Raw genomic sequence first — 18373 nt, forward strand, 5'->3', positions numbered from 1 at the left:
AGCTTTTCAGCTGACGGCGGAGGAGGTTCGTGCAGTACCTGATGTCGTGGCTGGTACGTATTTCCTTCTTTATATTATTTTGAGATTTGTTGTGCTTATTCTGTGTTGTGTATAGGTACTTTTCTTGTGAGTTTTGTACCTGCCTTGGTGTTATTTGACTCGGGTGCGAGTCGATCCTTCGTGTCTTTAGCTTTTAGTCGTCACATCAGTATCCGACGTGAGGCGTTGAGTCGACCTTTGAGGGTTTCTATAGCCGACGAGCATGCGGTTTTCGCTACTGATGTATTCTGAGGATGTGTACTAGAGATTTTTGGTGTTGAGTTCCCGATAGACCTGGTACTTATCGCGATGGGTGATGTATGTGTCATAGTGGGCATGGACTGGTTGAGTCGGTTAGGAGCTATGATCGACTGTGAGCGTCAAATGGTGACCATACGAGACCCTAGTGCGGGAGTTCTTACGGTGTATGGCAAGGGTACCAGATCTGGATCAGCTTTCTGCTCTGCTGCCAGAGCGAGACAGAGTCTACAACAGGGTTGTATGGGCTTTTTGGCTTACGTGATGGATACGCAGGTTGCTACAGAGAGGCCGAGTTCTATCTCCGAGGTTCCGATAATGTGCGAGTTTCCGGATGTTTTTCCCGAGGAATTGCCGGGTGTGCCTCCCGAGAGGCAGGTGGAGTTCCAGATTGATTTGGTTCCGGGTGCGGCGCCTATTGCCAAGGCACCTTATCACCTTGCGCCACCAGAGATGCAGGAGTTATCCTCACAGCTCCAGGAGCTGCTGGGGAATGGTTTCATCAGACCGAGTAGTTCGCCATGGGGAGCACCTATCCTTTTTGTTAAGAAGAAGGATGGTTCACACCGGATGTGCATCGAGAACCGGGAGTTGAACAAGCTGACGGTCAAGAACCGTAATCTGCTACCGAGGATCTACGATTTATTCGATTAGTTACAGGGAGCATCTTGGTTCTCCAAGATTGATTTGAGATCTGGATATCATCAGATGAGAGTTTTCGAGGAGGACATCAAGAAGACGGCCTTCAGAACTCTTTATGGGCATTACGAGTTTGTGGTGATGCCTTTCGGGCTCACCAATGCACCGACAATGTTCATGGATCTCATGAACCAGGTGTGTAGACCCATGTTGGATCGATCAGTGATTGTGTTCATCGACTATATTCTGGTGCACTCGAGGTCCAGAGAGCAGCACGAGGAGCATCTGCGAGAGATTCTTGGAGTATTGAGGGCTGAAAGGCTTTATGCCAAATTCTCCAAGTGTGATTTCTGGTTACGAGAGGTCCAGTTACTAGGAAATCTCAATCAGAATGGGATATTGCTCGACCCGGCCAAGATTGAGGCAGTTATGAGATGGGAGGTGTCGAGATCCCCGTCCGAGATTAGGAGTTTGCTGGGTTTGGCCAACTACTATCAGAGATTTATCAGAGATTTCTCCAAGATTGTTGTTCCTCTTACCCGATTGACCCGGAAGGGTGTTACTTTTGCCTGGGGGCCCGAGCAACAGGCCTCATTTGAGACCCTTCGCCAGAAATTGTGCGAAGCTCCAGTGTTATCCCTTCCCGAGGGAGTGGAGGACTTCGTAGTTTACTGTGATGCATCTGTATCATGGTTGGATGCGGTGTTGATGCAGAGGGGGCATGTGATAGATTATGCATCGAGGCAGTTGAAGCCTCATGAGACGAGGTATCCCACCCATGATTTGGAGATGGGGGCGGTGGTGTTCGCTCTCAAGATCTGGCGCCATTATCTGTATGGAGTCCGGTGTACCATATACACGGACCATAAGATCCTGAAGTACCTCATGGATCAGCCCAACCTAAATATGAGACAGAGGAGGTGGTTAGATGTAGTGAAAGACTACGACTGTGAGATCTTGTATCATCCGGGCAAGGCTAATGTGGTAGCCGATGCCTTGAGCCGTAGAGCAGCGAGTGCCCCGATTCGAGACGTGTGTATGAGGATGACGGTGATGAATCCAGTCCTAGATACCATCCGAGAGGCTCAGGTAGAGGCTTTGAAACTCGAGAACCTCAAGAGGGAGCGAGTGATCGGACAGGTTTCCGAATTTGATACGGATAGTCGGGGGCTTATGACTTTCAGTGGGCGGATTTAGGTTCCTCATACAGGTGGAGCTCGACGCATACTGATGGAGGAGGCACATAGATCGAGATTCTCGATCCATCCAGGAGCCACTAAGATGTATTTGGATCTGAAGAGAGATTACTGGTGGCCCTGTATGAAGAGGGATGTGGCATGGGTAGTTGAGAGGTGCTTGACCTGTCGTCGGGTTAAGGCAAAGCACTAGCGTCCACATGGCCTGTTACAGCCTCTAGAGATTACCCAGTGGAAGTGGGAACAGATTTCCATGGATTTTATCACCAAATTACCGAGAACTGCGCATAGTGTCGACACGATATGGGTGATTGTGGACCGGTTGACGAAGAGTGCTCACTTCCTTTATATCAGTGAGAGCTCTTCTGCAGAGAGATTGGCTGAGATTTATGTGAGAGAGGTGGTGGCACGGCATGGGTTGACGACTTCGATAGTGTCAGATCGGGATGTGCGTTTTACTTCCAGGTTCTGGAAGAGGTTTCATGAGGAATTGGGTACCCGATTGCACTTCAGTACCGCATATCACCCACGGACTGACGGGCAGAGTGAACGAACGATTCAGACGCTTGAGGACATGCTGCGAGCATGTGTTATGGACTTCGGAGGAAGTTGGGACATCTATTTTCCCTTGGCTGAGTTTTCTTATAACAACAGCCATCATTCCAGTATTGGTATGCCTCCCTTTGAGCTCTTATATGGGAGGAGGTTTCGGACTCCCGTCTGTTGGGGAAAGGTAGGGAATAGAGTGATGGGTAGCACTGAGATAGTGCTCAAGAGGACTGAGCAGATTTAGCAGGTCAGACATAATTTACTGACAGCTCAGAGTCGCCAAAAGAGTTACACATATCGGCGACGATCCGAGCTAGAGTTCCAGGTTGGAGATTTTGTCCTCCTGAAGGTATCCCTGTGGAAAGGGGAGATTCGATTCAGGAAGCGGGGAAAGTTGGGTCCTAGATATATCGGTCCTTTCAGAGTCACTGCCAGAGTGGGGAAGGTAGCTTACTGGTTGGAGCTACCTGCAGAGTTAAGCCAGATTCATAACACCTTCCACGTATCTCAGTTGAGGAAGTGTGTAGCCGATGAGACGGCGGTGGTGCCCTTAGAGGATATTCAGGTAGATGCTAGCCCGAACTACATTGAGAAACCGATATCAATTTTGGATAGAAAAGTTAAGACCCTGAGGAATAAGGAGGTGCGGCTCGTTAAGGTGCAGTGGGAGCACCGCAGAGGATCCGAGTGGACTTGGGAGCCGGAATCTGAGATGCGTGAGCAGTATCCAGAGCTGTTTCCGGAGCATGACTTCGAGGGCGAAGTCTGATTCTAGTGGGGGAGACTTGCAACATCCCGACTCCCAGGTATAATATTTATACATTTATTTATGAGTTGTATGAGCAACTCGACGAGTTGGATGCCCCAACTCGTCGAGTAGAGACGAATTTAACCAGGTGGGTTTTACAACCAAATCGGCGAGTCGGAGAGACCAACTCGGCGAGTTGGCGCTGTGAGAGGAAACCCTAATTCTCCAGGGTTGGGCCCTATTTAAAGGACCTTAAGCCCTCATTTCCGCCTCACCAGCCACCTTACTCCCCTGTGTGAAACCCTAATCGCATGTATTGAGCTGAGAGAGAGAGAGAGAGAGCTAATATTTGGGCATTTTAGTGCACTTTTTGAAGAGAAGAATGGAGTATCAAAGCAAGGATCAAGAAGAGACTGTTGGATCTGGTGTTATTTCATCTAGAGCTTCTGTTGAAGGTAAAAAGTCGCTACCTTGCTCATTAGTTTGATTAGATCTCATTTTATGGAGTTTTAGGGCTTATTCTGTCTTTCCTTGAGGATTTGAGTGTGTTGAACTTATAAAGTGGTTGAGACTTCAGATTTGGACTTTGTGAGGTCCCTAAAGTTCAAAGGTCCGAGCTTTATCTAGCTAATAAAAGAGCTTTCATGATTAAGACCCTAAATGGAAGTTGTTTTGGCATTTCAAGCCCTAAGTGCCATGCATGGACGTAAAGCTTGTAGCTTTACGTGGTATATCAGCCTTGGGAGGCTAGATCTAGAGTTTGGGGTTGTAAATCTGCCTTAAAACGTCTGAATGAGAAATAGGACTTAAGGGACTCGCCGAGTTGATGAGCCAACTCGACGAGTCGGCTAGGGTTTTCCCCGATGAGTCTGACATGAGTAACTCGGCGAGTTGATGAGACAACTCGACGAGTTAAGTTGGGTTTTCATGACATTTCTGAAGGAACAAGGGGACTCGATGAGTCACATAGATGCACTCGACGAGTCGGGTCAACCTGGACTGTTGAGTCGAGTGTTGACTTTAGTTGACTTTAGGGTTTGGTCAAGACAGGGTGTACAGAGACCATGGAGGGGTAGAATGGTCTTTTACCCATTCCAAGTGTTAGAGAGAGGGAGAGAGAGAATAGCCATTGGTTATTTAGAGTTGTGAATGGTGTGTTAATTAGAGATAATTATCATATGTGTTAGGTGGAGGCTAGATCGGTGATTTGTGTACGAGATTCATTTGCTTGATTTCGAGGTGAGTCTTCTCACTATACTTACCTTGAGTGGTAATTTTGTGTGACCGGAGGGTCTTATGTGCTTATATTGAGTATTGTGATATCCTGCATTATGTCTTTGTGATTTATGTTGTGTATTATTCTGAGCTTACTGAGTTAGGACCGGAGGGTTCACCCGAGTTGTGGGACTAGAGGGTTCGAATGAGGCACATTGACCGGAGGGTCTTGTTTGAGTATAGCCATGAGAGGCTAATGAGATGTATGTGGTATTTTGGGGAACTCACTAAACTTCGTGCTTACCGTTTTATGTGTTATATGTTTAAGGTACTTCTCAGGATCACGGGAAGGCACCGGCTTGATTGTACACACGAGGCAGAGTTATGAGGATCTTGGATTGTGTTTAAACAATTATTGAACATGTGTTTTTGATACATTGTCATTTTGGGATTTGTGAACTATGTTTATGAGAAATATGTGTTTTTTTTAAAATGAAAAATTTGTTTGAAAATTTACGGTGTTACAAGTTGTAATAACTTGGCTGGGTGTGTCATGGAATTTTTTTTGTTATTGACATATGTGTAACATTCCGTTTGAAATTAAATAAAATAAGTAAATAAATAATAAATTCTAAAACCCCGAGATGTAAATGATATTTTTTTTATGTTATTGTAGCCAAAATCAATAATAATTTAGCAAGGTGTTGGCTTCGAGGAGATAAATGTCATAATTTTGGAATAGGGGGTTAAAGTGTAATTTCCAGGGTAGTTTTTGTAAAGATTTTCAGAAGTCAGGGAGTGTTTGGTAACTATTGGACTTAAATTGAAAGGATTTTGGAATGCTGAGGGCTGAATGGTAAGTTAAGGATTTATGTTGAAAGGAATTAAGAAAGAGTGGATAGAATTGTAATTATGAAATAAGCTTACAATTGGACGGGTATAAACCCGTCACCTTCTCAAACCAAAACCTAAACCTAATCTCTTCTTCAGCCGCCACCATGAGAAGCCATCCCAACTGCCGCCGCAACGTCGATTTCGACCGCCATTCCTCCACCTTCTATCTTGCTGTCGGCGCCAACCTCAACAACTCCTGCCGCCGGACATCGTGTGTAGCCAGGATAAACCACCGAGACCGATGTTGTAGTCGTGGGGAGACCAGCTGAACGCGTTCTGTAGCCGTCATTTCTCCCACCGTCGATGGCGCAACCCCCAGTTCTACCTCCTTGCTGCTACCGATGTGTCTCGCCGTCGCCGTTGCCGCCATGCAGTTGGTTCGTTTTATTGATATCCTCCGACCGCCACCTGCTGCCTCAAGGGTGGCTGTGTTGGGTGCATGTTACAGTGGCCTCGTGAAGGTATGTCTGGCTTCCGCTAGATGAATGTGTGTGTGTGTGTGTTGTGTGCTCGGGAATCAAAAGAGAACCACCACCACCACCGTGAGGTGGTGGCTAGCACCTCCAACCACCGCCTGCCGCCACGAGGGTGGCTGAGCATGTGTGTGTGTTTATTTTGGATATTATATTGTATAATCGTATTTTTGGCTAGAATAATCAAGGAAATCGCCATCACCACCACCGTGAGGTGGTGGCTGCCGCCACCAGCCACCGTTTTGGGTGGCGGTGTGCATTTATGTGTGATTGGATTGTTAATTGAGTTGCTTGGACATGTGTTGGACTAGAATCATAACCACCACCACCACGAGGTGGTGGCTGCCGCCATGAGCCGCCGTTGACCACCACTACCTGAGGTGGTAGTGGGTGGTGCCCGACTTATTTAATACAAATTGACCTAAAAACTTAACCAATGGACTAGTTGGCATGCGATTGGGTTGGAAACCCTAATTAGGGTTTACAAAACCCTAGTTTTGGATATGTTAGTTGTAATTGTGGGGACCCGCGTTTGGACCATTGGATTGATGATATGACTTATGGCCGATTACATTGTATGCTTGGCGTAGTGGGGTGATGGACTTAAAGGATTAAGTCCTTAATGAGTTAAGTAAGAATACTTAACCCTAATCGTCATTTTATGTGAAAACCCTAATTAGGTTAGGGTTCTTGTTGGGTCATTTCTTGGACTAAGTTGTTGTGGGCCTTTGTGGGCCAATAGGGAACAAGTTTATGGATTAAGGAAATTATTGGGCTTTAGGATAAGGCCCATTGGAAAGGCTTGGGCCCAATTTGGAAAATTGGGCCATAATTGGGCCTTGATTATTATGAGATATTGGACCATCGGAATGCCAAGTGTTTGGACTAGAATTAATGGTTGGGCCTTAGGGTAAGACCATGTAGAGGTTTGGACCCAATTTGGAAAATTGGGCCATATGTTGGGCCTTGGTTGATTATTTGGCTTTTGGGCCTTGGTTTTGAACCAAGCTAGGTTAGGGGTAAAATGGTCCTTTTACTCCAAGTGTGGATTTATGGTTATGCATTGAAACCCAAATGGTTAATTGAGTGTTGTTTTGATATGGACAGTTCGGGAGTCTGTCATCGAACAGCTAGATTTTTATCCGCAGGACTTCAGCAGTGTGAGGTGAGTCTCCTCACCATACCAATGGGTCGAAGGCACCAAGGCCGACCCATTATGTGTTATGTGGTATGCTAGTTGGTTACATGTTAGGTGGTATACTAGTTGACTATGTGGTATGTTATATGCTAGTGTCTTTGTGATACTTACATGAAAGACCATGGGGGTGCCCATGTCACTTGGTTATAAGATCATGTGGGGGTGCCCATAGAATTCCAAGTAAAGACCATGGGGGTGCCCATGGAACTTGGTTATAAGACCATGTATGGTGCCCATGGCATTCCAGGTAAAGACCATGGGGGTGCCCATGGCACTTGGTTATAAGACCATGTGGGGGCGCCCATGGCATTCCAAGTAAGACCATGGGGGTGACCATGACACATAGGTGTAAGGCCATGTGGGGGTGCCCATGGCATCATGGAGTAAGACCCTCGAGGGTGTCCAGGGCATCCTTATATGTTTATATGCATGCCTTATGTGATTGACATGGATTATGTGATTATGTGGATTATGTGGGGTATGCTCTGGGGAACTCACTAAGCTTCGTGCTTATAGTTTTGTTTATGGTTTCAGGTATCATTGGTTTGGAAGGAAGGGCCCGGCTTGATCGCAGCGCACACACCCGTATTTTCCGCATTATGTGATTTCGGGACGTAACTCTGATGAATGTTTTAATTAAGCAATGTTTTTGAATGATTGGATGAAGTAACATTTGTGTTTGACTATAATGAAAAATGAAAATTTTACCCTTGATTGTTAGGTCGTTACAAGTTGGTATCAGAGCCTTGGTTTGAGGGATTCAGACATACTTTCGGGTGTGTCTGAACTCAGACTGAGGATCTGTAAAGTTTTCAAAAGAAAAATGTTTTCAAGGAAAGAGTTTTCTAAGACAAGAAAGGGTGTGGTGCATGCACTCGGCCGAGCTCAAGTAAGGTTTCCCTAGAATACCCATATATGTTATCTGTTATGACTTGATTTATGAATCTGTGAATCGCATGGTAGTTAGGGATAAGAGAGATGCCTTTATATGTTGTATGAGCTGGTAGACTTGCATGCTAGTGATGAGTAGTTAGCGATAGATTGGCCTGATATGTGATGCTTGTAGCCTTGGGGATACTGGATGCCATGATGGAATGAGAATGACTATTGGTATTAGTAATTGCTAAGTGTATGCTTTGAAAATTGTATACGGTTAGGATCTTATAGCCTTAGAATAATTGATTTGGCCTTATTTCCTGTTCCTTGTCTGGTTGTGGTCCTAGGGTAGAGGCTATTATTCGACAGTCTATTAGACCCTGTTTTGTGTATAATTTGCATGCATAAGGCAGCCGGCGGTGAGGATGGATGTGGATAGCATGAGTTGTGGTATGTGGGCTGAATGTTCTATGATAGTTTCATGGGTTGGAGAGTTACTGCACAAATGCTGCTTGCTTTGTGCTTTGTGGAACTCTTGAATGATGGGAGTCGGCTACTAAGTGGATATGAAGATATCCAAGAGGTGGATGGTTGGCATCATGGGGAGTTCTTCAACAGCTGATGGCGGGTTGAGGTTGGGAACCTAGGAAAGCGTAGGATATGCTCCAATGAGTTAGTGGGGGTGGTTCGGTGAGGTTGGGAGCCTAAGAGTTGCTTCGGTGGGTATCGTGCTGCTGTTTAGCGGATATTTGGTGCATCAGTGGAGTAGGTGACTTAGAGGATTCGATAGTATTGCTGAGGAAAGTATGGATAGGTGTGGAAGGTAGTATTGGGCCCGCACTATTGAAAGCACAGGATCCATACTCGAATCGGTGAGAGTCTTGGAGAATCTAAGAAGATTATGGGAAGGAGAATTCTTGGTTATGTTTTGATCGTGGGAATAGCTGCTTTACAAGATGAGGATAAGCACGCATGGGGAAGGACCATGGTTTGGTCCCGGCTCCGGTGGTGAGCCAGTTAGTGGAAGGATTGACAGATGTTTGACTTCACGTTGGATTAAGGAAATGGAAAGTGTTTTCCGCACTAGTTCCTACCCCTTAGGAGTTAGGATTCGGTTCGCCTTGGATCTCTTGTATCAGGCGGCAAGGATTGATTGTGCGATCTATTGCACTTTCGGGATTGTATACTACTGATGGGTTTTGAGCACAACATCAATCCTATGGTGTACATGCAACCCTAAAGCTTTGGATCTAGGTTTTCTCTAATTATACATGCAATAATCATCCAAAGCCATAACTCTTATCTAGCATGCTTATTTGAAAATTGACATAATAAACAAGTTAGAATGGTACCTTTCTTTATATATTGAAGATCTTTAACCTTTGAGAGCTTTAGTATCACAAGTGTAATACCTCTAATCGATCACAAACACCAAGAGCAAGTTGGAAGAATATGAGAGAGAGGAGGAGGGATACTAATTTTCGGCTGGAACTCTTCTTAGGGTTTCTAGTGGCCGAAATCTAGAGTCCCAAGGGTCCTTTATATAGCTGAGCTGCTAGGGTTTCAGTCGAAATCCTAATCCAGTTGCTTAGTCCTTAAGCAACCCATAGGATCCTTCCAGAAGGCCCCTTGGACGAATTCTATGTGAGCTTCCACATAAATTTCATCCATCCCTTCTTTAGGGATCCTAAGCCCAACTTTGTAACTATCTTATAATTACAATATCAGTCCCCTTTAACTTAATTAATATCTTTTTGACCACAAAATTAATTCTAAATTAATTCTTGACCAATTTCAATTAAATAATATGATTTCTCTTTTAATATATTATTCACATAATATATTAATAAATCATAATCAACCTTTTTCTCCATAATTCATCCAGTCAAGTTGCTTTGGTGAAGGCAACCCAAAAAGATTATGCTACTATCGGGTCAAGTACATACCAAATATAGTTATGGGCTTAGACACCTAATCCAACAGTCTCCCACTTGGATAAGTCTAATAAATATAAATGCAAGTATGACTTCAAAATCCGATTAGCAATCGTAGCTCTCAAAAGCGGCTGTCGAACTCTGACATGTCCTATTGATAAATCATGTAGTCCTCCGTTCTCAAGATATCATGTGGACAAATAAATGGAACATAGTCATACCTATTGTCCAACAGTTTGTTTCTTGATTTCTGATTTGTATGACATAGAACTTAATTGAACACATCAATTTAGTCATGACCGGGCCCGACACAGAAGTCAACACAAAATCATCGAGGGACCTAAGATATCGCTTTTAACCTCTTAGGGTAAAAGGAACAGATAAACTTTGACTTATATGCTTGTACTATTTACTCATCAAATCATACATAACAATATGTTTTATAACATCAAGTTACTGATGCGTTTACACATTATCAATGCACAACCAACTTGTAAACAACAACTCATATATCTCTGTTTAAAGACTATACGATATTATTGTCTCACAATCACTCGTGATAAATTCCATGAAGTGATTCATGTGAGCGTGGGTTTAATCCAATACTCAAATCTTATTTCAGGAGCACTCATGAACGTTGCATCAAACTTTTTTTTATGTCTAAACACTCAGACAATCTACAAGCCAATTCATGACAGTCTTGCCTCAATAACTACTTCCAAAGTATGATCGACTGTGGATAGTTTGAATAATCTTATTATTCTGGAAGTCAAAACATGCAAAGGAAACAATAGTAAACAATCGACACAAGACAGTAACACTACTTATAAATAAAACTCCTTTATTTAATCATCAAATGTCCATTACATTTTATCTATTACAAGTTTCTAAATAGCTATCTAATCAGTAAAACTAATATCGTCCTTCAGCCCAATACTCCTAGCATGCTGTAAGTGCTTAACCCTACTCAGTCCTTTCGTAAGAGGATCTGCTAGGTTATCCTCTGACTATACCCTCTTCACTACGAGGAGTCCCTCTTCTACCCGATGTATGATGAAGTGATATTTTCTGTCAATGTGCCTGGATCTATGATGATCCATCGGTTCCTTGGTTAAGGCGACCACACCCTCATTATCATAGAAAATCTCCATAGGCTCCTTTATGGCAGGTACAACTACAAGGTCTCTGATGAAGTTCTTTATCCATATTGCCTCAGTCGACGCTTCGCTCGCTGTTATGTAGTCTGATTAGCACATTGAATCAGCTACGATCTCCTATTTGGAACTTTTCCAAGTCACTGCTCCTCCATTCAGGGTAAACACCCAGCCCGACTGAGAACGGAAATTATCTCGGTCGGTCTAAAAACTGGCGTCACTATACCCTCACACTCTCAAGTCATCACTCCCACCGAGGATAAGAACCCAATCCTTAGTCCTCCGCAAGTACTTAAGAATGTTCTTTACCGTAGTCCAATGAGCTCTACTAGGGTTCCCTTGATATCTGCTGACCATGCTCAAAGCGAAGGCCACATCAGGGCGAGTACATGTCATATCATACATGATTCAGCCAACTGCGGAAGCATATGGTACTCAGTTCATCTTTGCTATCTTTGTATCTGTACTCAGACTCTAAGTCTTACTCAGTTTGGTATTGCCTTGGATTGGTAATTCCCATTTCTTGGAATTTTCCATGCTAAAACGTTTCAGCACTTTATCCAAGTAAGTACTTTGACTAAGTCCTATTAGTCCTTTACTCATATTTCTCAATATCCTTATCCCCAAAATATAAGTAGCTTCTCCGAGGTCCTTCATATCGAAGCACTTCCTAATCCAGGACTTAACCTCCTGTAAGGTTGGGATGTCGTTTCCTATGAGCAGTATGTCATCCACATACAAAACGAGAAAGCTAACTATACTCCCACTGGCTTTGACATATACACAAGACTCATCCTCGCTTCTAGAAAAACCAAACTCTTTGACTTTCTCATCGAAACAAAGATTCCATCTGAGAGACGATTGTTTTAATCCATAGATGGATTTATCAAGCTTACACACTCTATTAGGGTGATTCGCATCGACAAAACCCTTTGGCTGACTCATGTAAACATCTTCAGCCAACTTCCCATTTAGGAAAGCGGTTTTGACATCCATCTGCCATATTTCATAATCATGAAACGCAGCTATGGCTAGCATGACCCTTAAAGATTTAATCTTCGCTACTGGTGAGAAGATCTCATCATAGTCAACTCCAGGAGTTTGAGTAAAGCCCTTCGCAACCAATCACGCCTTATATGTGTGTACTTTCCCATCCATGTCGGTATTCTTCTTGAAGATCCATTTGCACCCGACCGTCTTACGACCTGGCACATTGTAAACCAAGTTCCAAACTTGATTGTCATACATGGATTGAATCTCGCTGTCCATCACCTTTTTCCATTTCGCAGACTCCGGGCCTGCCATGGCTTCCTTGTAATTGTTAGGTTCATCCAAATTTATTAGTGTACTATCACTAATAAACGTATCACCCTCAGCAGTTATATGGAAACCATAAAAATCAGGTGGAACGCTAGCTCTACTGGAACGTCTCAGAGGTAAGGACTCGTCAATTGGTTCAACAGGAGTTTTCTCCTCAGGTTGAGTGCCAGTGTTAGAGGTTCCTTCATCACTTTATTCTTAAAGCTCTTCAAGATCAATTTGCCTCCCACTGTCCTCTTGGCATATGAGTTCTCTCTCTCTCTCTCTCTCTCTCTCTCTCTCTCTCAGAAAACCCTTCTCCTCGCAACGAAGACAACATTGTCACTCGGTCTATAGAAGAGATATCCAAAGGACTTCTGTGGGTAGCCAATGAAAATACATCGCTCGCTACGAGGTTCGATCTTGTCGTGGGTCTCTTGTCTTACGAAAGCCTCGCAACCCCAAACCTTGATATGTGCCAACGAGGGAACCTTCCTTGTCCACATCTCGTGAGGTGTTTTAGAAACATTCTTAGTTGGGACTAGATTAAAGATATACACGACAGTCTCTAAGGCATACCCCCAAAATGAGATAGGTAATGAAGCTCGACTCATCATGGAACAAAACATGTCCAACAAGTTTCGATTGCGCCTCTCAGCTACACCATTTAACTGCGGTGTCCTAGGTGGCATCAATTGCGAAACAATTCCACATTCCTTGAGATAGTCGTGGAACTCGATACTAAGATACTCACTACCTCGATCGGATCGGAGCATCTTTATCTTCCTGCCTAGGTGATTCTGCACTTGTTTAAAATCTTTGAACTTTTCAAAAGTTTCCGACTTGTGCTTGATTAAGTAGATATACCCATATCTGCTATAATCATCGGTAAAAGTCACATAGAAGCAGTTCACATCCCTTGTGGTGGATCTAAAGGGCCCACATACATCAGTATGTATGAGATGCAATAAACCCTCACCCCTTTCACAAGAACCAGTGAAGGGTGACTTGGTCATCTTTCCAAGCAAACAAGATTCGCACGTGTCATCGGACCTAAGGTCAAATGACTCCAATACTCTATCCTTTTGGAGTTGGGCTATGCGCTTCTTGTTGACATGTCCAAGAAGAAAATGCCACAAGCATGCTTTGTCCAAACCATTGGACGAATTGATATGCAACACATTATTTCCTAAGTTGTCTACAACCATCACAGTTTCATATATACCATTACAAGGCAATGCTTCAAAATAGAAAGTACCATTCAAGAAAGCATTAATAGAACCAATTTCATTATATAATGAAAATATAAAACCTTGTTTATACAAACCATGGAAAGAAATAATGTTTCGTGTCATTTCTGACGAATAACAACAATTATTTAACTCTAATCCTAACCCACTACTAAGAACTAAAGAATAAAATCCAATCTTGGTGACAGGTGACGCTTTCCTATTTCCCATGATCAAGTTCATCTTCCCATGCTCCACATCCCTACTTCTTCTTAGACCCTGCAAATCAGAACAAATGTGAAAACCACATCCTGTATCAAGGACCCAAGAAATAGCATGTGAGTTGTTAGATTGAATAGTGTAAATACGTGCGAAGGTGGGCTTTATCTTCCCATCCTTGATGTCTTGCAGATATTTCGGGCAGCTTCATTTCTAATGCCCTTTGTCGTGACAGTGGAAGCACTCTGCATCCTTCGGATTAGAAGAGGGAGCAACAGAACCACCTTTGATCCCACTTGAAGAGGATCCATCATGGGACTTTCCTTTGTGGCTCTTAGAAGGAATCTTCCTCTTCTTCCCTTTCCCTTGTCCAATTGCCAAGACAGGAGCAACAGCAGTAGGAGTAGATGCAACAGACTTACCTTTCAAACTACTCTCATGTCACATCCCAAAACCGTAACAGCGGAAATGTTCTGGGGTGGAGGACGTCATGTTTAGTATCACAAGTCATGCATCATAGTAAGCAAAGTAATAAACAACCATTTCATTAGAAAGAAAGTGTTTACAAAATATGTGATTCACATAATATAGAATACATAGAAAATAACAAAAAGACATGAAGCTATACTGCTCCATCTTCTGAATCCCAGTGCGCGTACCTATCTACTGGTCTCCTGAGAATACAAGTTATTTTGAAAGCGTAGATAAACATTTAAGCTGGTGAGTTCATAAGATTTTAGTGATGTAACTAAGTAGTAAGAAAGTTGTAGTAAGTGATAGTAAGTTCTGTGTAGAAAAGTTTGTCTGTTCCTCCAGGAAATCCTATATTTCCTGCTTTGATGAAAGATAAGTAAAAATGATTCTACAGTCCTTTCTATGAGTACTAAAAGGATACCAATTATATAAAACTCAGAGTAAACAAACAATCAGTTGCGTGTATCTGCCCTAAGCCCACGACCAAACAAGGAACATGAAATGAAGCGGAAGACACATATCCCATTGTTTGTTAGATCGTCGTTGTATATAACCCTGACGTATTCACTTGGTACTCACGGAGTTAACTGTAATAGTTCCTTTATATTTGATGAAAAGATTCTTTAAGAAAACCCTTATTTCTTTTAGTAAAAATGGTAACCACGGTGGTTCCTTCTATAATCACTTAGTTTATACTAGTTATATATAATCTAATATCGAAGAGATAGTTAATTGTGTGAATCTGCCCTAAGCCCACAACCAAACAAGGAACAGGAAGTGAGGCGGAAAGCACACATTCAACTACTTATCGGGTATTAATTATATATAACCCTGATGTATAAACTAAGGTATTATAGAATTGACCACCTAAGGTCCTTTAAGTTATACTGGTTTAATAAAATGGATTAAACCCTTTACTGGTTAAGTTTATAGTTTTGTATACCAAAAGTTCTTTATTTGAAAAGTATGTTTTGTACTAGAAAACGGTGCATTGAATTAGTGTCCTAAGACCTGACCCATACATGGTACCCCTTATGATTACCTGGTGTATACGGAATATATACATAGCTAAGGTCGGATAGATAGTAGGTTGGGTGAATCTGCTCTAAGCCCACAACCAAACAAGGAACAGGAAATGGAGCGGAAAGCACACATCCTACTACCTGTCAGATCTGATTAATATATATCCCTGAATGCATGCACTAAGGAATCATAAGGTTAGCATTATAGGTCCCTTTCTACTGAATGTACTAGACCCGACTGTTCTGTTTGTCGTTTGTAAAATGTAAGTTTTCCATAGTTTATAACGATCTTGACTCGAAAATAGTTTGCATTAACTTTCAAGTGGAACTGTCACAAAATGAAAGTAATGGGAAAAATATAAGTACACAGTTGTCTTTTGAATTGACAACCTGCAGTACTGATTACCTTAAAACATGTTTGTTTTATTAAGGTCATAGTGTGATGGATAGTACCCATACTATACGCTCTCCCTGCAAGAGATTCTAGGGACCAAACGTGACTTCCGCAAACAAATTGCTAGGCCGTGTAAATTCACATTATAGTTTTATGATCATGTATACCCAATTTTACTATCACCTTTTGTTTAGAACAATGAGTTAGTGATTCATTGGTATAATTAGATCCTGTGGTTCTTATGCTATAGCATCTTAGTATGTTCGTTCTGTTATAGTATCTTAGTATGTTCTCATTGTATAGTATATAGTATGTCTCTCTGATGTATTGTATCTACCTCCCTGTTTCTCTTTATAGTATGATCTCTATGTTATCGTGTATTAACTGAACCTCTAAACTATACCCCTTATAGTTTACTAGTATTTACTTGAACTGTTACTGAAAAGACTAATTTTTCTACTAAGTTATGCTTGTACTTTAAGAACGGAGTTTTGTTAAACTATAAAGTAACATAACTTGAAAAGAGTTTTTGAAATGTTTTGATCACTTATAAAAGACATAAGCAATCTTTTGAAAGATGTTTATAACAAATAATTACACAATTATCATTGTGTTCAACTTGTATTCCCCCCTTAAAAGCATTTCAAACAGTTAAAAGATTCATTATAGGGGTATGAACTCAGCTTATGTGGGTGATTCAAACGAATATGCGCATAAGGATGAGAAGTTCCACGAAAGAAGTCCCGAGACTATACGAGTCCTAAATGACATATAATGGCATATATTGACATAAATATAGTGTTTAGAAGCAACCAAATGCAATGAAACACCTTTAGGGACTAGGAATCACTTTGACAAAGTGTTAGAATCACACGTGATTCACTTAAAGGGAGTGTACGGCCATATGAAGGAGTGTGCGGCCATGAGTGTGCGGCCAAGGAGTGTGTGGCTGCACACTCATGGTAATGAGTGCACAAAAACTTTTTCCAAGGGTAGGGAGGCTTGTGGGACAATTGATCAACAAGTGGTGAAGCTGGAATGCACTTTGAAGGCCCCTTTAAGGGTGTTTTGAGGGGTGTACGGCCACACCTGGGTGTGTGGCCACACACACCATTTGATCATGAGTTCTAGGCATTTCTAAGGTGCTAAACTAGTGTTCTAAAAAAGATTCAAGCATAGGGAAAGGGTACTTACGATCCGGAAGCTCGAGATGGCTCAAAATCACCAAGAACAAGTGTGTGTTCTTGGTGGTCTTAGTGAAATGGTTGAAGATTTAAAGATCTAGCCAAAATATGATTTCCAATGGATGAAATCAAAGGATGTTACTAGTTTAAAAGGATTAACAACATCAAGGGAAGAACACTTACTATCTTGAAGATCTAGGCTGAAAATCAGATGATAGTTGAGAGAGAAATCATGTTCTTGGCTTGGGAGGGTGAAAAGGGATGAATGAAGGCTAAGTCCCAACCTTATACACATAAGTGTGCTGCCAGGAGAGGGGTGTGCGGTTGCACACCTAAGTGTGCGGCCGTACACTCCTCATGATGGAGTGTAAGGCCTGATTTTGGTGCTAGAAGTATACGCGATCCATTCTTATACTCAATGCTTGAATGTACTGAGCTTTGAACCTTTAAATGGACTCTAAACAAGGCTTAATGATAGCAGAAACGAGTCTGAAACTTAGCTGAGTTGACTGCCTGAGCTTTACAAGTCAAAAATTTTCGGGTTGTCACATCTCAGAAGTTCGCAGAAGGCCTTGGAGCCATCTTAGAGTGACCTCCTCCTTGTTCATATGACAGGTCATACAAAAATGATCATAACAAGGAGGCAAAGAGTGTAGAATGATATCTATGGCCAACTCTTCGTCGAAGTTAACATTAAGCTTCAGCAAGCGATCCACAAATCTCTGCATTTTCTATAAGTGGGCGGTGATGGACTCTCCATCCTTCATCTTGGTGGTGATCATGGAGGTGATGATCTCTTACCTTTCCTACCTCACACTTTGATGGTACCTTTCCATCAAATCTTGGTGCATCTCATAAGGATAGTAGTCCTCATAGGACTTTTGGAGTTCGGTAGTCATGGTTGCGAGCATGATACACGACACCTTTGTCGCGTCCCTCTCATGAGCATCATATTGAGCGATTTGCTCGGGAGTAGCAGTGTTATGATCGATCTCCTTAAGCTCATTGTCGAGAACATACTCCTTGTCCTCGTAGCGGGTGACCATGCGGATGTTGCGAACCAAATCATTAAAATTGGATCCATCAAATATCACCCTCCCACACAAGTTCATTAGTGAGAAAGAGCCAGAAGGGTTCGAGCCAGAAGTGTTGTTGTTCGAGGTAGACATCTGAAAAGGAAAAGAGACAAAGTTTAGATTAGATAAGAATCCCTAATTTAACACCCAAATGAAAACTAGGGCTAGGACCCAATACAATATTTCACAATTCAGAAGAGGGATTCCGTAATCCAATTGCAAAATATTTGAAGGTATGTAAATGACGATTTACCAATTTCCACCATGAAAAACGAAAAGAATATTAAGTTTTAGATGAATTTG

The 18373-nt window shown here is 42.4% G+C and overlaps 1 protein-coding gene across 1 annotated transcript in view; it reads left to right on the plus strand.

Moving 5' to 3' along the window:
• Positions 1-5879: 5879 nt before the first annotated feature.
• LOC145130154 (cardiolipin synthase (CMP-forming) / mitochondrial hydrolase fusion protein-like) overlaps positions 5880-18373 on the plus strand; it is a 31177-nt gene continuing 18683 nt past the window's right edge. Inside the window, exon 1 of the mRNA XM_079064997.1 lies at positions 5880-5999. Within this exon, the coding sequence (XP_078921123.1) occupies positions 5880-5999 (120 nt within the window). The remainder of the gene's footprint in view (positions 6000-18373) is intronic.

This window comes from Lactuca virosa, chromosome 8 (genome assembly GCF_052849685.1).
Source record: "Lactuca virosa cultivar CGN04683 chromosome 8, Lactuca_virosa_CGN04683_v6, whole genome shotgun sequence".
In the NCBI taxonomy this organism is placed as follows: Eukaryota; Viridiplantae; Streptophyta; class Magnoliopsida; order Asterales; family Asteraceae; genus Lactuca; species Lactuca virosa.